Here is a 22496-nt window from a genome sequence, read left to right as displayed (position 1 = left end):
CTGTGGCTTGCGGTGTAATATAAGGGTTTCTACACTCGCCGCCGTTCGGGGTCGAGGGAATCGTAAATTTATAGAGGGAGCGGCTCGTTATGATTTTTGGATTTATCGCAGGCGCGCGGTGAGATTGTTTTTAATTAAGGCGGATGACCGGAGAGCCGAGAGGTTGCTTTTCAATTTATTTATTCATTTACGAACAAGACTTGAAAACAAACAGAGTACAGCTGAAAAAATCCTATAGATCGCGTCAATAGACACAAAACGCCATAACGACGTATACAGTCGCCGAAACGTCCACACAACAAAAACCATCATTACGACAAGCTCCAGGTGTCTCTCTCTCGCTCTCTTTCTCTCTCTCTCTCTCTCTCTCAACTCCAGGTATCTCCGAAACTCGAAACACAACAAGAGAGAGCCGCTGCCGCCGTCTCTCGCTGTACGTAGAAGTCACGAACAGAGAGAACGTCTCTCCCGGCTGTGCATTGAATCGCCGCGTTAAAATCGGGATTTCACGGAGATTATTGCGGTGCATTCAGGCCACTTAGCGAGTGTCGCTCGCGTGCGCTCACGGGAACAATGTAATTTGCGATGTGTCGTTTTCGGCCGAGGTGAGAAAAGCGACGCGATTCGACGCGGTTACTTTGATTCTAGTTTCGGGGGTTTATCAAGCTGTATTTTGTAGGCTTTTTGGGGCTGAATTTTATAGGGGGTATATACTTGAAAAATGTAAAATCGTCGCGCATAGTCAGAAGTCGTCACCAAGGGCGTGACAAAACGACACAATGACAAAGCTGTGCAAATTACAGCCAGTTCGGCTTATCGTCGAAGATGGTCCTCAATAAACACATCCACTTGATCCGCTGACCGTATAATGCTGCTCTGCAACAGCCAAGTCATATTTTCATTTCACCTCCGATGTCCCTCGTCGCAATAAACCTCAACTCCAGTACATAGCCGTTTTACTCCAAAAGATTCAAATTTCAACGATAGAAAACCAGCCTTTGCTAATACACACCGTTTAATATCGTCAAATCAACTGGTACAGACCGACGTCGGGGGCGTCCCGCGAGCCTCCGGCCAGCCTTTCCGCCTGTATACAAAATCGTCAGATTATCGTAATCCGACGATTTCTCCCGGCCCATAGGCTTGTAAATTAATGTCTGGGCTCGCAAGACAATACACCGGGCCTTACCTGTCGGGGCGTCAGGTGCCGCCGGCTTTGCGGCGAAACGTCAGACTCATTAACTCGGAGGCGAAGTTTCGCTGCGGATTTTTAAGGGAGAAAGAGTCGAGGCTCTGTGTTTCGAAGCCGTAAATTACACGGATCGTCAATGGCCAGGTGATTATGGGTGTGTCACGGCGTATTGTCGCGAGTTTTTGCGGGGTGGGTCCAACTTTATGAAAATTTGACGCGCGTGCTTATGGCAACTTAGTTGAGTGCTGATCCCGTAAGCGTTTGCGCGTCGTAAAGCTGTGTACGTGCGTTAGGCTGATTGTGCAAGTTTTGTAACAAACGAATCTTAAAAACAACAAACACTGCATAACACAGCACTGATCGCTAATATAACACGCAGCCGCAAATTTTCCCACAAACCTCCTCCTCGACTCCTCCGTAAATATTATCATATCCATAGCACATCCCAGAGGCATATTTGTAAAAACTCGAGAAAGAGAAGACCCTCGAGGGTCCGCCACTCCCCTATACACTCGCGCGGCGTAGAGAAAAAAGTCAAAACTCTGCAGAGCTAAAGAAAGCGCATCGAGCCGTCGGAAGTCGACTCGGGAAAATTTTGACCGATCGACCGACCGCTGTTTGGGTAAAAAGTCATTGTGTGTCCGCTACGATGACGAATCACCGCTTTGAATATCGCGCAATTTCCGATCTCTCATAATTTGTCGTCGAATATTTTCCTCAAAGTTTCGTGTTTATACGTATATGCGGTTTTGAGCGATCGATTAGAAAAATCGACAGAAGGCCGCGTCCTAATACCGATTGTTTTTCCCCAAACTCTCTGTATACCAACTTAATCAAGTGGACACACAGACCCTCGTCGATAGCGTCATCCGTCAGCTCTTAATCAAGAGCTGCCCTAATGAAATCTCCTTCTTTTCCACGCGCGTTACATCCGTCATTCTAATAAGGGCCGAAACGATCTCGTTGTGCGCCGAAAGAAAGAGTCGTCGGCGACAATAAAGTCGCTTCACGCAGGAACGAATCGACGGTATCAATCCCCCGAAACGCGTACGTGCGTTTGTTGCCTGTTATGGTGTACAAGCGACAGTGTAGTCAAGGGCCTTTTTGACACGCGGAGAGAAGTTCGCGTGTGTGTGTGTGTGTGTGTGTGTGTGTGTGTGTGCAGATACGGCGGAAAAAGCGGGCGAGGGGAGATGCGAGAGAAAAATGGAGGAAGTTGTTTGTTTTTCTATACATATTATTATAACTTTATTCTAAGAGAAGCGACTACACTTTCAACAAAATCCGTAAAATTGCAAAATTACACGCGCTTCCCTACACAAACGGTCATATCCAACCCAAAACTCCAAACACACACGACAATCAACAAAAGCTCCTGCGCTCACCCCAGTATACGTATATAGCGCATCAACAATAAACCCGAGGCGCAGTAGCTGCAAAAGCGATCGTCCTCTCTTCCAGGGTAGATATTGTCCGCGACACTACGAGGGTAAACGCTCTCTCTCACTCGCGATAAATCAAGCCTCGGAAAACTCCACCCCCGCACGTGTGTGTATATATATATATATATCTACGACACCACACTCACCAATACACTATCGCGCGGGCATAGCGTCTCTCCCCCGCGCGCTCGCGCGCGCGTCATCGTCCAGCATCGGCCCTCTATATATACAGTGTCCGGCAGCTTGCGGCCTTTTTATGTGCGGCTCGTCGCTTAATGACAAGAGGTGTTGGAGAGGAGAGAGATGGGGCTTTTTTCTCCTCGGCCGTATAGCGATATAGATTGATGCTGCACGTGCTCTGTGGTCGGCAGAGAGGGGACGATGGCAGAGACTATACTCGCGTGATATAGATTTAATATATCGGTGTAGAGAAGACGACGACGATGTGCGCGATCGACTGGAATGATGGTTAACGGTGAGTTTTGGGACGCCATGCTGCGGTAATGCCCTCGTTGTTGGGAATATTTTTCGCTGGTGTGTATGTGTGTGTGTGTGTGTGTGTGTGGATTTTTGTTGTTAAAAATAACAGTTCGGCTGTAGATGCATTTGAATCCATACATTATATGCCTATAATTAACGTTGTAAGCATCATCGAAATCAATAATATAGATGTCCACCTGTTATCGGTCCCCGCAATCAAACTAATCATTTCCAGTCCACATCAACACTCGGAAAGTTTAACAACAAATTTCCCCCCAAACCTTCGAGTAAACAAAGAGCAAACCTTCTCACGCTCTCAAACGCCCGCCATAGCGTTCTCTCTCTCTCTCTCTCTCTCTCTCTCTCTCTCTCTCTCTCTCTCTCTATCTCGCGCAGTATCTCCCCCGAAAATCCTGGCGAAAAGGTCCGAACGCGCGCCTCGAATCAGCCCCCGGACATATCGCGGCCGTCTATCGACTAGAAAAGAGAGAGAGAGAGAGAGAGAGAGAGAGAGAGAGAGAGAGAGAGCAGATGCGCGTTGACTTTTTCCTCTCGAGCGCACCGCAAAGCATCGCGGAGGGGATTTCGTCCGAAAGTCACGGTGTCATCGCTTGTGTGCCGTTTATACGGAAAAAGGCCCGACAAAAGCGTTCTGCTGTGTGCGGATAAGCCCGCGAGGACACGCCGGCTTTGTATTGTTGTATGTGCGCGCATATCGTGTATGAAATTTTGCTTCGCGAAAATTGTTCTCGTGCAAAGTTGCATCAAGTTCCACAAAGTATATTGTTTCCATTCCTCCAAAAACGCGCAAGCCCTCTCTCTCTCTCTCTCTCTCTCCTTCGATTCACTTGCAGGGCTTTTCCCCGAGCTCTCTCTCCCCCTACACAAGCCAGCCCCGCTGCATCCCCCCTCGCTCTTACACACTCTAGATCCTGAATAGAAAGCCCGCCCTTCAGGCGGTAGAGGGGCTCGCGCGTCGGCCTATACGAGGCGTCGCTCGGCAGAGGGGCTGCGACCTCATCCCCTCGCAGCCAAGCCTATAAAGCCCCAGAATCGTCCCTCTCTCGAGCAGTTCGAACCGAGACTCTCAGGTGTTCACACGGATCTATACTTTTCTCTTCAGTTCGCTTCTAGCCTTCGTTGCACGATCGTCTCGATTCTAAGTTCGGTGTGTTCCAAGTTTCACGTGAATTGTTACCGCATCCGAAAATGTCGCCTTCGGAGTACCACAAGTCCGCCGAGTTCAGACCCTGGAGCGACGAGATGACGTCCCCGATGACGAGTCCAGCCTCGTCGCCCTCGACCTCGAGATCATCCTCGCCGTTCACGAGGTCCAGGAGTTCCTTCTCCATCGAGAACCTCCTGCGCCCGGAACCGGCCATAGTACGACTCCAGCGCAACCTCTTCAGCGGCAGCGGCAGCGACACCGAGAGCCAACGCTCCGACTCCGTCGGCAGCGCCGAGGACTACGGCAGATATCAAGTGGCCTATCAGATACCCCCGGTGATCTATCCGGCCGGTTATTACCCGTCGCCGATGCAGGTCGATTACGCTCCCCTGACCTGCGACTTCCAGCAGGCCGTTCAGCGACTCAGGGCCCAGGAGGCCCAGGTCAAGCAGGCCAGGAGGTCCAGGCCCAAGAAGTTCAAGTGCGATTATCCCGGCTGCCCGAACACCTTCAGCAACAAGGGACAGCTCAAAGGACACTTTCGTATTCATACCGGTAAGTTTCGACTCTTATATCTTTTGCTTCCGTGAGAGATCGCCCTTTCGAACGGCAAATTCTAAGACACGATTTTTTTCCATTTACAGGCGAACGTCCTTACAAATGCGAAACCTGCGGCAAAGACTTCACCCGCAACGAGGAGCTCACTCGCCACAAGCGCATCCACTTGAACCTCAAGCCTTACGAATGCAATCACTGCGGAAAAGCTTTCGGACGTAAGGATCATCTGAAAAAGCATATGAAGACTCACGAGCGTGCTCTCCTCGTCGAGGCAGAGAGAAATTACGCTGCCGCTTTTCACATGGCCGCCGCCGCCGGATATCACCCTTACCAGGTTGGGCCGTATCTGCATCATAACTGAGGTGCAGGAGGTTGTAGAGAGTAAGAGGGAAGTTCAGTGCCCGATAAATTTTGAAATCGAGTATTTTTGATAAAATTATTATACAGATTGCTCGCGCGCGACTCGCGGATGGAACCTACAGTACAATACGAAACTTTTGCGACGGGAAAGTCGAATCGCGGGTAACGGATTATTGATATCAGTTCTATGCGAGCGCTCGGGAAGCGTCGCATCGAGATACAGTAAAAGAAAGAAATTATGCAACAATCGTGGACGCGTGCGCGCGAACATTTGAATTCTCATGTCGAGTTGAGAAAATATACAAGTAAATGTGGTAGAGAAAATCTATTCGAGGTACAATTACTTACGGTTGAGCGAAGGAGAAAAATTTCGAAAATGCGTAAAAAAAGAATACAAATATTGATATTGCCGTCGGAAACAAATATCAAGTTGAGAAAATACAATCATGAGCGAAAGCGTCGGGAAAAAGAAGATCGCTATCGATTCAGATTATTCATATTGACGTAGAAAACTTTTGTAAAATGGAAGAAAGTTTATCACAACCCGCGCGTATGCTGTTTATCGAGCGACGAGTAAAATGTATAAACGGCGAAATATATATGTGTAAGCGTCTCAGCGGAGACGCGTTGAGGAAGAGAATGTACATGTGTAAATATGAAACTATGTGTAAATAGTTATGTAAGCGAGTATAATTATAGTTTTTGAAGAGAATTTATTATATGTGACACAAATATAATGTAAATACACCGCAGGCGATAGCGATCTATTTTGTGCGAAGAGAAAGAAGCAAATATATTTATACTATGAATTCATACGAAAAATAATGTATTTTGTTCTATGCACCTTTATCCCTTATCATATAATCCACTTGCATTTAATTTTCGTTTTTCACAAAAAACTTAAAATTATCAATTCTTTATTTTCATTAAACTGAAAAATAATCATTTTTTTGAACGCTAGATTCTCGATAAAAATAAACAAAGCTCAGCCCACTTGTCGACGCAAATGCGAAAGCCGCACTCGACGAGCAAATCTCCAGCAGCGCGTCGGGCTAATAGGCGATATCCGTCGGAAGACGTCCGTCTCTTCTCTCGGCGAAATTCGCGCGCCACCATTTTCCCGTCGATTAAATCTAAGATGGCGTCGTCATCCCCTCGACGCTCCGAAATCTCACCCCATGGACGCAAGTATACCGTTTTGTTCTCTTCCCCCCCCCCCCTGTATAACGCTTGACTCTCGTTCTCTCACTCTCTTGCGCCGAGTGCGTGACTCGATGCGTCCGCGCGACGTTGACTCGTGCTACGTTTCACGATTTAGCTTGGAGTGTTTGCTTTTCTTTGTTTGTGGGTTTGTTTTCTTTTAGGGGTTGATGGTTTTGTTATATTTTTATCTTGCGACGTGGTCAACCGAATGAGGGCTGTGCTTTCAGGATCAATTTAAAAATTTCACATACTGTATAGTTCTGCTAGCAGCATTAAAATACTTGCTTCTCTTATTTACTTAAAAATTATTTCTCCAGATTAAATTGTTATCGAATAAATTACATTTTAAGCAAATCAATGAAAAATTATTAATTCTTAATTTATAATTAGGAAAAATAATTTTTTTTCCCAAATAGTTTACACTCCACACTCACCCGGCATCAACAAGCCCATCCCACTTTCCGCGTCTCTTCGCTCGACCCACGTATACATATCATCCTGTCCCCTTCTTCAATTACGCGAGTCTGTATATACGCTCGGGGTTGCGCCCCTAGTTCACCGCAAGCCCCGTTTCTTGCCTCTTCTCTCTCTCCCCCATATAACGACGCAGCCTCTCTCTCTCTCTCTCTCTCTCTCTCTCTCTCTCTCTCTCTCTCTCTCTCTCTCTCTCTCTCTCTTTCGAACACACGCACACGTCTGCCGCGCAATTCGCGGTCGCGTCCATGAATGTTACACGGTCGGTCCTGTGGGGTGTGCGGAGGAAATATAGATATGACGAGGGGTGGCTCGGCCGGCAAAAAATCGTCCTCGGGCTTCTGTTCCCCCTTCTGGAGGCTGAACACGGCCGCAATTAACGTTTTGAAGGCTGATATGCGTGGTGGTGGGGCGATTTCGTGACCCGCTATGGAAAATGGCGCGACGAAGCTTGCTGCGACGCTTTGGCGTTTTGAGTACTTATAATATTATATACTTAAATCTCTGTACAGGCGAATCTGTATGAACTATACTCTCTTATAGAGAAATCAGTGAATTTTTCACTTATTTGTGTGTTCTAAAATTCTTTTAACTCGTAAAATAGTGAAATATTAACTGTTGAAATAATGAAAAGGAAGTTCACTTTCTTTATCCAGTGAATAGTCACTATTTGAAAAGTGAGACGTACTTTTTGCAACTATTATTCGATAATTAAAACAATGAATATTTACTAATTAAATAGTGGATAATTCATTAATTTTTTTTCACTGGATTACTTAGTGAATACTCACCACTTTCTAGTAGCACACATTTGACTGATTAAATTTTTTTTTCTTAGTAAAAGAGTACCATTGCGAAATCAGCTGCAATTTAATCATCACACCCTCGCCTTCTCGCGTCACAAAAACCAGCATCCACGCATAATTCCTACATCCCGACAGGAGGGCTCGTCCAGCAGTCGGGGGTGTCAACGGAACCCCGCCGAAATAAGCTACCCGCGGAGCTCGACGCGCAAGTGTGAGAATCCGGATTTCCTTCCGTGCTGTTCATTATTGCGCACCTATACACTAAACACGGAAAAGTCCACGGGAAGCTACAGGTTCGATTAGCCTTTTTCCCTGCGTGTGTTTGATGTCTCTTTCTATCTATCCAGGGGGTAAATATTGACGCTCGAGGTGCGCGATTGTTCGCGGCGCAGCTTGAAACTGAGCTATTGCGATTTCATGTGGGAATCTAGTGCTTGGGGCTTGACGTCTGTATTTCGAGCTCGCGGGGGTGCTGATGACTTATTTCGGAAGTGTCTATATATATGTATATATATATTACGTGGGAATGCGCGATCTTCGAAAAATAAAATACAAGCACAATGGCAGAGCCAATTACCTACACAAGCAGAGAATAAACTCCCTAGCCACCAGCAAGCCTTGTAAAGCGCTTCCAGCGGCTAAGCCTTTACGACTATATCACCTCTGAAAAGCCCATCCACATCTCTTTCCTTGCTCGGCTAATAGAACCGGCCCCTCGTCTCTCTCTCTCTCTCTCTCTCTCTCTCTCTCTCTCTCTCTCTCTCTCTCTCTCTCTCTCTCTCTCCGGCTAAGCGATCGTTTACGCGTCGGGATTACAAGCGGCGCGGCCCCGTAATCTCGGAGATTACCAGCGCGTGCGCGAGAGACAGGAGCTTAAGAAAACACTTTGACTCGAGAGTGGGCGTTTGCGACTCGCTGCAGAGTCATCCTCGATGCGATCGATGGCGCGGTGGTTTTTTTCTTCTGTTATTTTGAAGGCAGAGAGGGTTTTACGACGCCCATTTTTTTGATGAGGCGAGAGGTGTTAACTCTTTGGTGAGGTTAGAGCGATTTGTCGTCGGGTCAGGTACAGTCTGATCGAGATGTATAAACAAATGTACTGCATTTAAGATGAATCGAATTTTTATAAGGGAATAAAAGAATTCCTCAATCGGCCTCTCAACAATAGCTTACAAAAAATCGCGCGCGCTTACCGGTAGCCATATCCAAGCAACAAGGCATCACCCTCGCTTACAAAAGTCTGTCGCTAAACACACACGTCCCAAAAATCCAAGAATCCTCCACGTATACACCGGATATATTTTCGCGCCGGCGGGTGGGCCATGTTTGGACCTCTGCCATTGTATACCGGCCCGTCTCTCTCTTTCGAGGCATTTAAAAAGCGTTTAGGGCCCGTCGGGCCCCCCGTCTGCGTCCAGTCAGCGCACTCCGGGTGTCTCGCACCTTTTATCTTTTGCTTACGTGATATTTCTATAAAGAGAGACGGATGTGTAATCGAACGTCGCGTTGCGTACACGAGGGAGACGCTGATATAACTATGGGGTTTTGTGCTACGCGGAGAGAAAGGAGAGGAAGAAGAGACACGAGACGGTGACGAGGCTGATGCTTCTTGGAGATGATGTTGTTCTTTTTGGGAGAAGCTCGCGCGTGTGCGGGGGACTTGTGTGTTTGACTTGGGTTATTGGGGAGGAGATCTCTTTTTCGAGGCTGACGCGAGGCTGTAGAGGAAGTGGCGATTTTTGGAGGCTGGGGGTTGGTGTTAGAGGTGGTCGCGCGCGTGGCGGTAGAGATATTGGGTGGAGGAGATGTTGGGTAGGATTTTTAAGAGAACCAAGTGCTACGCAGTAATCGATAGCAATATTTAAAAAATACAAAATTAAATTTCGTACACTGAGAAAATGAACCTTCTTGAGACATATGGATAATCCTGTAAGCAATAAAATTTGGTAGCAAAATGACTTTCATTTTGCATAAAAAAAAAATAATTTTGTTGCAAAAGTACAAATGTTCGTATCGAAAGGAAAATCCTCTCCTTTGTGAGAAGAGGATTTCTTTTGAATGTAAGATGTTAATCCTCGCCCGATTGCCATTCCGCAGAAGAAGTTTGTTGAGTATACACCATAAAACGTGCATACATCTCCGCGGAAAAGATACGTCGTACCCGAGACAGTGAAAAAGCGCCAGAGAGCGTTAAGTGACTCCCGGTATATCGCGCAAAGTGCTTCTATAACCTCAAATTCTTGCGGGACAACTTATGCAATTGGTAAACTGTGGACTTGCTTAGGCTTTAACGCTCATTTGCACAGCTACAGCATAGATCAGTTAAACCATTGGTCACTAAAAAAGAGCACTGGCCAATCATACATTATGTGCTACACCTAAGCAGTTTCTTATTTTCTGTTCATAAAACTTTACAAATGTAATATTATTTTTTATTAGAGAATAAAATAACGCTAATTCATTTCAACAATATTCTCGTACTGTTATTTCATAAATCCTTTTACTAAATGTCTTGATTGAAAATGATTTTCTCTCAAGGCAAAATGTAAAACCTGATTACGACAAAATTATTTCCTCTTGTCGCAATTAATATTTGTACGCAAAGGATAATCCTTTCATCGCTAAAAGACATCCTCTATCTATCAAAATTGAGACGAAATTACTCTTGTGACAAAAGGATTCCTTTTGTTGTAAGTGAATCGTTTTTTCAGTGTACAAACATTCGACAAAATTTTATCGCACAAGTTTCTTACCGCCCAACTCGATAATACAGCCGTATTTTGACTTCCAGTGAAAAGCATAACTTTCCGTTTACCAGCGACAATCCGACTTCTCGCACTTCTTCACCTCTATTCCCCGATGACGCCTTATTATACTGCCCTCTCCCGTCTCTTTCATCCTCTCGCGCGCAGGCACACGCGGGGCATGTGCCGCGACGCTGTACAAAGAGACAGTAGAACCGATTTTTATATATCTTTCCCCCAAAGCCCATAATACAAGAGGAAGTCGTTTTCGGTCGGAGAAAACGGGCCGATTATGCGATCATCGAGCGGCAATACCGATCGGTTATCTCTCGTATAGAGATACTCTCGGAGGTCCTCTTTTACGCTCCGGACACAATGCGCATCGAAGGTCAGGGACGCTTTTCAGGTAAGCGACGGTATATACATTCCGTATTAATAGCCAATGGAGAGAACAGTTTTACAGTTGGCTGCTCGAGACGCGCTCTGTGCCACGAGTCTGATATGGATTTACTTTTAATGGGAATTAATGATTTTATTCGGGGCAGAACTGTAGCGCGCTTTTTACTGATGTGTCTTCATAACAATTAAAAAACGGTGAAAACTCAGCCCTGCGCTTACAAAGCCGTTCCTCGAAAGCACCAAGACATCGATTTCCTCCGTACATCCTACACACGCGCTGTAAAAGCCCCCCTCGCCTTCCGGAATTCATCAGCCCATATAGTAGCCGTCTTCGAAAAGTCATCCGTCTAAAGTGGCTACACTCGCGCAAAACGGAACAGTCAACACATACGCAACCTCCCCCTCATCTAGGAAAAATTTCAGCCCAAACACACAGACATGATCGTCACCCGCGGCGCGCGTGTCCAGCTCGCTGCGAAATCTCATAAATAACCCACTTCCTAAACGCTGCGCTAAACGCTGCCCGTTACCAAGAGGCTCATAGAAACGTTATACGTTCGCGCATAGGTACAGTTATATATATATATATATATATATATATATATATATATATATATATATATATATATATATATATAACGGAAGGGATCTCTATATGTGCACACAATGGCGCGATGCGAGAGCGCAAGGGAAGAGACGACGACAAACGAGCGACGACAAAGCCCGAGTTTTTGGCCATTTGGGCTTTTGCGATCGCTGTCGTCGGCTGCCATAGTATAGCTGCATTACGGTTTTAAAAGTTTCAACCCCCCCGTGCGCTGGATTTATGTGGCGGGAGATATCATATACCGAGCTCGCTTTGTTCGCGATTTTCGATTTATCGAGAGAGAGAGAGACGATGAGCGCTTTGAGAGATCGGCAATTATGGCTTAATTTTATGGCGGCGATCTTCGATGGATTTTTGAGTCGAAAGTTCGATATTAATGGCTTTTGTTGCGATCGCTAAGTGCATACAGTGTATTATGGATAAGGGCGGTAAATGTGAATTTACTGCCGACATCGGATGCGAGGGTTCGCGATGTACCGATTGATCCAATTAGGAAGGTATTGTGATCGAATCGTTTCGAGTTTTAATTTAGCCGTTCATGGTATTGAGTGATTTACGGAAATAAAATTTATACGATTCTCTCAAAACCGTTCACTCTACACACACACACACACACACACACACAACCACCGCTCTAATCTCGAAAAATATCCCGTGACTCTTTCTCCCTCTCACAAATACGCGCACCTTGCATTGTGTGCACCGACTCGACTTGGCGCAATCCTCTTTATTCCACGCATTATAATAACGCCGCGGCACAACAATGATCGCATAAGCTCAAAGTCACACGGGCCGCACTTGCCCTGGGAAATATCGGTATATCGCATTGTCCAAAAAGTGGGCTCGTAGTAGGCGGGTGCAGTGAAAGAGACAAATTCAATGGACTCAACTGCAGCAGCATCACCTGCGAGCGCATGCAGAGGCGTACGCTGCTGCGTTCCTTATGCGAAGATCGTGAGAATTCTCGAGTGTCAATGAGGATTCTTACGGCAGGCTCGTTGATTCGGAGAACTTTTACGCTGGATTGAGATTTTTTTTAGGTGAGCGAGGTGCTGGGCCTTTTTTCGAAGCTGTGTGGGTATGAGAGTGAATACGAGGGTCTAAAGTTGCTGATTTTGTAATTTTAAGGATACTAAAATACTTTGGATTGAAAATGTTATTATGCATTGCTATGATTGATTCGTGAAAGCGATCGCGAGTTTCGATTGAAAAATCGTGAAAGGAATTGAATTACACGCTGAGTGGAAAATTGAGACGATCCTACTCTCAAGGCGTCGTTTTTTTCACACTAACTTTATATGGAGCATCTTGACTTTACAGCGCGGAAAGGAGAGAAGCGCGCGCGTAAAACAGCGGGAAGCGTTCTACCTGCGCCAAAAACGAAGCCACCCAGTGCGCCTTTGTCTGTTTATCCGAATTTTCACGGCTCTATTATAGATCCTTTTATGCGCTTTATTGGCTGCGCTGCTACTGTTTTTTCTTTGTTCGTTCAGTTTTAATTTCCAGCGATTTCCTGATCGAATCGATTTCAGTCATTAGGTAGTTTCAGTATAATACTTTGTGCGTGTGGGGCCCATAGTAGCCTAATTTTCTATCTTGAGCTCTGATGATCTTTAACTTTTGTTATTACACCTGTATTTTCTCGATTTCAGCTTGTATTTTAAATAATATAGGCCGCTTGTGATATTTAACAAGAATGTGGTATATGCGTAAACTACAAAGATAACTCGAAGGATTACACATGTGTGCTAGCTTTTTATTTATCCGCTGTATAGCTATTTAATAATATATAAAAGGTAAAAAATTGATGCGTCTTTAGTTTGCAGATTGGATAAAATACAAGTTAAATTTGTTATAAAATGTCAAAAGCCAAGTTATCAATTTTCGCGATAGCGTTATTCAACGTTTTGTTCTCAGTTAGAGCAAATAACTATTGCAAACTCGCTTGTGATGACGGTCAGCGACATACTATGTGCATGTATCCAGTAAGTTTTTTAATTTATATATATATATATATATATATATATATATATATATATATATATATATATATATATATATATATTTATTTATTTATATTTGCACTTTTTGCAATTCAATGCTGACTCTTATTTTTCCTTAGAATAACACGCCATCGCCTACTTGTATCAAAGTCATAAGCACAGGTTTAACGAGTCGAGAGAAAGACAACATCGTTAAGTTGCATAACAAATTCAGGCAACACGTTGCTAAAGGACGAGAAAAACGAGGAAAACCTGGGCCTCAACCTGCCGCGAAAAATATGCCGAACCTGGTAGATCAAATATGAGTAATAAATTATTGCTACAGCTAGATTGTATATTTATTGATTTTTTTTTCTCATCGATTCTTAACAATGGGACAGCGAACTCGAAATGATTGCACAAATGTGGGCTAAACGATGTAACTTTGATCACGATTGCTGTAATGTTGGTAATGATATATTATAACTATTTGATTTTGTATAAAACAAATCAACGCCATCGTCAACACCGTTAGTCACATATTTATACGTCAATTTAGATCGTTTTGACGTTGGACAAAATTTGGCTAAAGATATTTCTTTATTCTTATTAGTTCTGCTGACGATTGTTACATAGAATCGTTAGTTCAATCTTGGTACGATGAAGTTGAAGTTTTAAACGTTCGTGAGGTTTCATCGTTCAAGTAAGTTATTATTTTTTTAATTATAGCATATATGTAAATTATTATTTTTAAATAATGTTGGGCATTACAAACAATTGGTATGAGCTAAGTCTACCAAAATCGGCTGTGGGCTGATCAAATATCGGGAGAACGGCTATTTCATAACATTCTAGTCTGTAATTACGGCGAAGCTCGTCATAATTCAATTGCTCTGTTATATTTGTATACTCATTGTTGTTAAAAACTTTTGTACGTATAGAAAGTAAATAAAACCTTGATCGCTTAAACGCTAATAAATGATAAAATTAAATATTTTACAATTTTTATTGTTGCTTAATTTTGTTCCTTTTTACATTTTTTTTTTCACTAGTTCCGCTTGCGCCATGGCCTCGGAGTTTTGAACTCAAGATCAAGACTATGCTTTTTATCACCGGTTTCGCATTTTCTTCTTATTTTCAAAACAAAAATGTTTGGATTTTCTTCGGGATTGACTGTAGGCAGTTTGCTCTGTTCCTTGACACTGCTGCCTTTTTTAGCATCGTCTCGCTTATCTAGTTTCTCTGACTTGGAAGAATGTGCATCGGTATTTTTAGGATCTGGATGTGGATAAACTGATACCGTTCGACAAGCTTCACTAGCTTTTTGAAATACGTAGTCGTTTTTGCACGGAATCTAGTTAAGATTAATGTTGAATCGTTATTACATTTTTTTATTGTTCATACCTCGAATTTACCTTATTATCGGATTGCGATTTAGTACGACTAAGATCGATGCAATCGCAAGGTGGATCGAATTCCTCTTTGGGACGTTCTTTTTGAATCCGCATAACTATTCGACTGTTGTTAAAAACCGCTTCGATTTCCTTGTACGGTAGACCTTTGCTGGCGATTTCTGAGACTAGAGTCGGCTTAGGCTCCTCGATTTCGGACTCGGTATCGCAGCCACTGGTGCTTTCGTTTTCGTCACATTCTGTGAGATTTTAATAAGTATCAGTGTAACAAACTAGGTTTATTTAAGTAATAGTTAAAATCATTGAGTTTACCTGCTAAGACCGACGTTTCGGATTCACACGTTTTTAGGCTAGTAAAACTTGGATTGAAGAACGACGTTTGTGAAATTTGTGGCAGATCGTGCACAGGACAGCCGCATTTGTGTGCTGATAGTATCATTTTTAACGTTTGAATTTAGATTGGTCCGAAAGTTGTAATTTTTTTATTGATGTGGCCGAAATGTGAATTTTTGTAACCAAAACTTTCGCTTGTGTGCTTGTTTTTTATATTTTCAAATTCTGAAGTTATCTATTTATCGAATCGATAGTATGAAATAGCCAAGTTCGCAAAGCAGCGCAGTGAGCCCAAATTTAACCTCCTTTTTCAAAAATCGATCAAAATTCAAGTACACAATGGCACTTCTCCTAAAACCTGGTAAAAATCTCAAAACGTATGTTTCCAACGACTAAAATATTCGTAACTTATAAACTTAAAAATCGTAAACAGAAAATTCCGACAACTGCTGCTGTCCACCTATGCCAGAGCCTACCGAACCACGTCCCCCACCTGCACCGGAATCGGACCTCGACAAAAAATACTTCCACGAGGTAGGCGCCGAGATGGTCGGCAATCAACTAATAATCCGTATGGAGAAGGACAAGACGAAGAAAAATAAGAAAAAAGCTGCCTGGGAGCCACCCTGCGACTGCGACGTTATCGAAATCAAGAGGCCGACGAGCACGAAACCGCCCAGAATCGTCAACGGCGGCGACAACAATCAGATATTGTTCAGAATACATTCGAAATCGCACTTGAATAAAAAGGAGGATCCGAACTACAAGCCTCAAGCTATCGCTTACAAAGTAAAGGAATTTTCGCACGAATTCACCAAAATAAATAAATAAAAATCGTTTTTGAATTTTCAGATCAACCGATCGGGCACCGATTCCTCCGACCGTAGCCGCAAAATCACAGTCTACCCCCAGCTGGGCGGTCCGGTATCCCAGGAGGTCTACACCGATCATATCAGCGAGGGCGAGCACGACGTGTATCTGCTTCGGGTGAAGAAAAAGAACGACGCAGTCGAGGGTGGAAACAAGCGCAATTTGGAGGTGGAGCTGAAAACACCGAAGCCGCCTCTGAAGCCGGTAGCGGCACCTGTGGTACCGCAACCCGTTAAGTCATCGGAGGCTGTAGCGCAAGAGAGAAAGGATAAAGGCGCTGGTGGCGAGGGGGCGAAGGGTAAGAAGAAAAGTGAAAAGAAGGGGAAGAAGAAGAAATGATTTCTAGGCAGTGTTTGATGTTGTTAACTTTTGCGTGTAACGTTAGAAATTAGACCGAGGGTAACGGCGAAGAAACTCGACTGCTGAGTTCTATTTGTGACTGAGAGAGAAAGACCCTGGAAGCACCAGGGGTGTCTGTACCTATTGTTCCCATAATCGACCCTCATTCAGAGTCAGCTCGAGCTTCGAGCTGACCAAACAAAAATACCTAAATTGCCACGTGCGTCTCTCTCAATTTTTTTACGATTAATATTGGCTGCCGACGCTTCCTGTTGTTCTTTGTGAAATTTTGCCGCGCACAGCTATGTATCGATGTTATACAGTACGACAGTCGCAGTTTGCGCCTGAGTTGCTGCAGCAGTTCAGTCGTCTGTGCAAACACCCTCGAACTTTCTCACAGAAAATAAAAAAATAATGTAAAATCGATTTTTAAACATTTACATTCCTTAAATAATCAAACTCCATAAAAAGTATCAAAGCCAAGCCGTAGAGAATAAGAGCGAGAGAGAAGGCCCAGAAAGAAAGTCGAAAGAGATGAATGAAAGCGGGAAACTCCTTCGAGCTACACTGTGTAGTATAACACACTCGAAAGCGACTACGCCTTTTACGGGTTTTCTGAATGGCAATTTGCGGGAAAAAGCCTCGGCGAGAGTTTCATTCAAAAAAACGTCTTGTCCTTCTCAAAAGTCATCAGGACACCGACCCGCCCAACGCGGAGCTGAGCTGCGCGTTCACACTTCACGCTGAGCGCCGAGAATATACTTCGCTCTTTCTCTTTTTTTCTTTCTTTCGCTACAGGATTAGGAGTAGCTTTTTGACTTTGATTTTATTCCGTGAAATTCTTGACATTCCTCGCTTGATCGGTGTGGGTTTGTTTAAATAATGATTTGCGGATAAAATTTAACAATAATTCTTTAAACTATATATACAGTAATAATCACTCACTCTTGCAGCTCACAAAAAAATCCAAAGCAAAAATTCTCATTGCATTCTCCTTCCCCGCGCGGGGCCGTCGCGTTTACTCGCTACATCGAACTGGTAAAATGCTTTCGTTACGGGCTCCTACTCCTCAAAGACTCCCGAAATCCATGAATGAACGAGGCGACGTTAATAGTCCCATAGCCCGAAGGATGACTCGATTATTATCATTATTATGCTCACGTCTTTAGCATATAACGACGATTAATGACCATAGCCCTCGGCTCCCACGAGAGTAGGCGACACTTTTTTCAATGCGAGCAGCAGCAGCAGCAGCAGCTTCGATAGTCAGATTTTTCAGGTGTGTCGCACAATAATATGACTGTGAATTTCTGGGCCGCGATTATTATGGACGTTTAGCAGAGGCTACCGGTATGCTGACGCGGCGAAAAACAGGTGAGCGAGGAGAGGTTGTCGCGAGGCTTTGCTAAGTACGTTTTGGGGGGTGTAGGTATTTCAATGGAATGTAGGAACTGCGAGGATGGTGATTTGAGACTTTTTTGACGGCTTCGTTAGAAGCGAAGAAAAAATGCGAAAAATTCATGGATGATTTGAAACGATAAATTTAGAGTCGAATAAGACAAAAAAAATATGAGTCGGATTAACTTGTTGTTTTAATTCGGATAAGAAAGTTACAGGTGAAAATGATAAATTGCTGCCTCGCGCTATCAATTCCGAATTAACGAGCTTACCCTAATTTGCTTAAATGTACATAAACTTGATTGCGAAAACAACGTGTGAAAGTACGAGCGAACTCGAGCACTATCAACGATGAGCGAATGTATAAATTATTCTATCCGTTCAAACCAAAATATAAACCCCGACCCTCTACGCTCGTAAAAAATGGCCCACAAAAAGTCCCACCGTCTCTCCATCCCTATATGAGAAAACTCAATCGATTTTTACACGTTTCCGCGTGAAAATCTCTCGAGTAGCTCCTCACGATCTTACAATCGACTCCCCGATTTCTCCAAGTTTACGGAAAGAACACGCGTGAAGGGCCCGAACAATGACCTCCGGAGAAAAAATTGCGTCGCTCTCGGGCCTGAATGAACCGCATGAATGAGCGCGTAAGCGAGCGAACGGGAATCGTAAAAAAAAGAGACGAGAGTCGCGTGTGTTATAGAAGCGTCTCGTGGGAGTTTATATATGAAAAAGTCGAGAGTAAGAGCTGTATCCAGCGCCTGTGTGGTCGCAGGTATATCCGAGAGGGTGACAATGGCAAAGCCCATAAATTACGAAGATTCGTGGAGGCGGCCCGGAAAGTGTATAATATGACGCGGGACGCGCGTGCGTACTAGATCCTTACGCTTCGATCCTTTTCGATTTCTCGTAATCGGGCCTTTTTTATAGGTAACTCTGTGAAAGGAGTGCTTGGATCTCTATTATTCGGGGCTGTCGACGATAATTCATAGCCTTCTGTATATGTACTACTACTACGAAATGTTTTTATTCTGTGAAGACTTGGATTTTTGTTCGATGAAAGTTAAATAAAAATTATTGATTCCCTTTTTCTGGGGCAGAATTTCTGACCAACGCGTGTTGAAATGAGGTCTACCTGAAATTACTGGAAATACTTCGAAACGAAATTCATGATAATGCTTTATTTCAAAAACATTCGACCAGAAAACGATAGTAACGAAATATATTTGTTTATCACGTTATCAACTGTTATTCAAAATAATAGCTTCGTAATACAACTTCTAAGCATAAAACGTACAAAAAAGAGCGAACAATCGCATTGAGCAAGTGCCTTCCAAATCCAATGTACCCCACACCTCGCGATCCCCCAAAAAGTCCAAACAGCGCAGTGTCCTCGAAAAAAAGGAAGAAAAAAAAATAAATGCCTCTCATAGCATCCCCCTGTACACACGCATAGATGCGGTCGGCCTCTGAATGGTCCGAGCGACAAGTGACCGCGATATTATAATGCCACTCGTGAAGAAAACGTCCCGAGTCTCACTACTCGTGGGAGGGAGTAGAGCGACGAACGGATATAATTTATCGTGCGAAATGGACCGGGCGCGATCAATGAGGGCGTATTTAGGCTGTCGAGTAGGGTGGCATTCGTTATTTCCTTTATTAGCTGGAGTGAGAAAGATTCTTTGACGTCGCTGAACTGGAAGTCGTGAGTTCTCTCGTTTTTTTTTATTCTATTTGACTTTTTTTAGTATTGTGTCGAGATGTGAATAAAGTCGACGTGTGAGCTTGAATAATTGCTGTGATCGTTGGTGGGCGGAATGACTGTGAGGTTGGGTAAATAGTGTTTATTTTTTGCTTATCTCGAAAATATTTTGCGTTCGGATAAATTGCATCGAGTATGCGTGTAATGAACTCGTGAAAACGAGTCTCACGCTCGAGAGCCGTAAAAAAAGACCAGTAGTTTATTACTTTCCGGCAGCTCCGACAGTACGAAAATTCGGACAAAAGCCGCTGCTCCTCATGTGGTCAGGCCTATGAATGGCCAAGACAGCAAGTGGTCGAGATGTCGCATAGTTATGGGCCTCTCGAAGACTCTCAGGAGTAAAATAGCAGCTTCTTCGACTACTGTATAGGACGTTCTATGCGTGTGTGACTCGATGCTTCGACGGAAGACGATTTATCGTGCGAAACGGGCGCAGCCAAGCGCAGGTCGATCGTTTAGCGATCAATGAAGAGGGCGTATTCGTGGGTGGATCGGATGATGAGCTGTTGTGCGCGTATTATGGTTCTTTTACTGGAATATTTTCCAAGAGGCACATTGTTGATTATGTTTCAAATTTTTGACACCGTGTGTGGTTTCGTTTTCGGGGATATGAATAATATGCTTTGAGAAATGAAAGTTTGGAAGTGATCGTCGTGCGAAACTGGTGCAGCTGTGAACTACAGCTTACGGATTGTCTTAGCTTTTTTGTCGCATTAGTTTCTAGAAAATAATACAAATGCGATGACATCTGTGTGATTAATGATTGCGATGTATGTTTACTCGAATTTGTAATGTGCAGATGGGATTAACGAATTATAGATGTCTACTTTTTGTTCTATTTGATTTGTGTTAAAAGGAGGATATCCATTCTATGAAATACAAATAAAATATTTTAGATGACACGATTTTCAGTTTATTTCTTCTACATATAAATGTTATATGTAGTTAAACTTTACTTGATTTTAAATAATATTTACATAGAATGTCACAAAACATTATGATAAAAATAAACGTGGATCTATTCAAAAACAAAAACTAAAAAAAAATTAGCGAGTCTGGTAAACTGGTTCTCCAATCCAGTTGCCGGACGGTCCATAGTTGCAGACGAGGTAGAATTTGTTGAACTTTCCATCCTTGTACTTAATGGCGCCACAGCCAAGTTTAGTAGTATCAGCCCAAACAAGCTGAGTGTAGTGACCAATTTGCTTTCCACCATTTCCACGAACGGCACTAAATAATTAAAAACGATATTTTTTGTTATTTGCCAAATTGCCAATACTTCGGGATGTTATTTTTTTTTACGATATGAACTTACCCGAATCTAGCAACTTGGTTGTGGTTGTAGTTCTTTACTTCGTCGTACCAGTTCTTGACCAACTGTTCAACGTCTAAGGTACTGATGTCTCCCGTGGTAGCTGTGTAAGCGATGTTTTGACCGACATTGAAACGTTCTGTAAATTCAAACCATAGATGATTAGTGAATGTAGATAAATAGAAAAACTCGATGAACTTTTCGATAATATTAGAAATTATACTTATATCTTACCGACATCTCTGCAAGAATCATGAGCGAAGTTGCACTGACTAGCCCAGGTTTGCGCGATCTTCTCCAATTCATTATCCCACGTCTTGAAAAGTAAAGAACAGAAATTTAGTATAAAATTGTGCATTTTTCACAAAAAAAACCAACGTAAATTGAAATAAGTTTTTTTTCTATAACATACTAGATGAGCCATGTTGGTTGCAGCTGGCTGAGGTCCCAGACTTCCGCGATGCTCCTGTCCTCTGGCTACCCTTTGTCTCAGCTCATTGTGAAGATTCAAGACCTTCTGCTTCTCTTCGGATGTGAGGCCAGTTTGTTGCAAACCAGTGCATCGAGACGCCGGCAGAGCAGACTATTTTATTAAAAAATTAATATTAAAGTCGAAGTTCGATAATTTTTACTTCCTTTTTCTAATAACTAAATAACACGATAGCTTACCTGGAATCTACAAGCCGTGTGTGGTCTACCTCGGCAGGTCTTGATATTGCAGTAATTTTGCGCACTGGACAGTCCGCAGAGCACTGCGAGTAACGCGAACAATACAACGATTCGTGCGGCCATGACGCCAGAGTAATGATGATGCTTAGGTATAACACAAGTAGAGAAGACTGAACCACTCCTTGTAAAATTCAAGACTGATTTCCAAACTCGCAAATCGAGCATTTATAGGTGTGCATATATGTCAGCGGCTATTGTTATGCAAATTTTTATATAAAATTTGATAATATGACGTTTACGTCACTTTATTATTGAATGATGACATTGTTTAATTCGCGCTCACGCTTTATCGCATCGCTTAAAATATTTTCTTGATCTCTCCTTATCGATATCAAATACAAAGTTACTTGTATCAAAGTGCAAACATCAACTTGCCATAATTCAAATAAAATAACGCATTATTAAGAAACGCGTGGTTGTATACGCTGAGAAGATTTTTTTGGAACATCCGATAAATTTATATGTTGAAAAAAATAAATATGCATATCTCAGACCTCCAGTATTTTTATTGTTCCATTTTACAGAACAGCATGTGCCACTTAGGATCGATGACAACGACTCTTTCCGGAACATAACGATCCTTATCAGCTGTTTAGTATTTTCACGGTTATACGTTATCAATGGTATGGAACTTTACAGTGTTTCCTGCATCATCTGAGTGCAAATAGATAAATGTGGTACGCTTTGTTTTTTAGTGGATCAGGGTCAAGCCTTATGTCAACATTCGATATTTTTTAGTAATAAAAAAGTTCTGATCAGACAAAAATATTGAAAAATATAGTACACGTAGAGTAAGTAAATGTTAAAGATTAAAATTACAATCAGTATTATTATGTTAATTCGATTTCATATCTCCTTAGATAAGTATTCATTCAGATGTATAAGGCTCTGGGTTAAACCTCGAGTTAAAATTTACATAAAAA

The 22496-nt window shown here is 43.1% G+C and overlaps 4 protein-coding genes across 5 annotated transcripts; 2 read left to right on the top strand and 2 right to left on the bottom strand.

Annotated features, from left to right (window-relative positions):
* Window positions 1–4174: 4174 nt before the first annotated feature.
* Window positions 4175–6007, top strand: LOC100119741 (zinc finger protein interacting with ribonucleoprotein K). Its single transcript, XM_001603417.3, has 2 exons — window positions 4175–4837; window positions 4927–6007. Exons 1-2 carry the CDS (start codon window positions 4324–4326, stop codon window positions 5199–5201), a joined length of 789 nt encoding a protein of 262 aa, XP_001603467.1. The 5' UTR covers window positions 4175–4323; the 3' UTR covers window positions 5202–6007.
* An 8395-nt stretch (window positions 6008–14402) lies between these two features.
* On the bottom strand, window positions 14403–15412 carry LOC100679966. Its single transcript, XM_003428072.4, has 3 exons — window positions 15140–15412; window positions 14831–15066; window positions 14403–14769 (listed from the first exon to the last, which is right to left on the bottom strand). Exons 1-3 carry the CDS (start codon window positions 15264–15266, stop codon window positions 14464–14466), a joined length of 669 nt encoding a protein of 222 aa, XP_003428120.1. The 5' UTR covers window positions 15267–15412; the 3' UTR covers window positions 14403–14463.
* On the top strand, window positions 15262–16795 carry LOC100680034. 2 transcript variants are annotated; one of them, XM_003428073.5, is made up of 3 exons: window positions 15262–15521; window positions 15594–15949; window positions 16013–16795. In XM_003428073.5, exons 1-3 carry the CDS (start codon window positions 15500–15502, stop codon window positions 16367–16369), a joined length of 735 nt encoding a protein of 244 aa, XP_003428121.1. In that variant the 5' UTR covers window positions 15262–15499; the 3' UTR covers window positions 16370–16795. The 2 variants fall into 2 exon arrangements, with proteins under 2 accessions (XP_003428121.1, XP_008214653.1); XM_008216431.2 differs by having other exon boundaries at window positions 15416–15537.
* Window positions 16796–20422: 3627 nt separating this feature from the next.
* LOC100119841 (venom allergen 5-like) lies at window positions 20423–21732 on the bottom strand. Its single transcript, XM_001603501.5, has 5 exons — window positions 21514–21732; window positions 21257–21427; window positions 21079–21160; window positions 20848–20983; window positions 20423–20762 (listed from the first exon to the last, which is right to left on the bottom strand). The coding sequence occupies exons 1-5, from the start codon at window positions 21634–21636 to the stop codon at window positions 20579–20581; spliced, it is 696 nt and encodes a 231-aa protein (XP_001603551.4). The 5' UTR covers window positions 21637–21732; the 3' UTR covers window positions 20423–20578.
* Between the last annotated feature and the right edge of the window lie 764 nt (window positions 21733–22496).

Source organism: Nasonia vitripennis, chromosome 4 (genome assembly GCF_009193385.2).
Source record: "Nasonia vitripennis strain AsymCx chromosome 4, Nvit_psr_1.1, whole genome shotgun sequence".
Lineage (NCBI taxonomy): Eukaryota > Metazoa > Arthropoda > Insecta > Hymenoptera > Pteromalidae > Nasonia > Nasonia vitripennis.
This window is presented reverse-complemented; position numbering and strand designations above follow the sequence as displayed.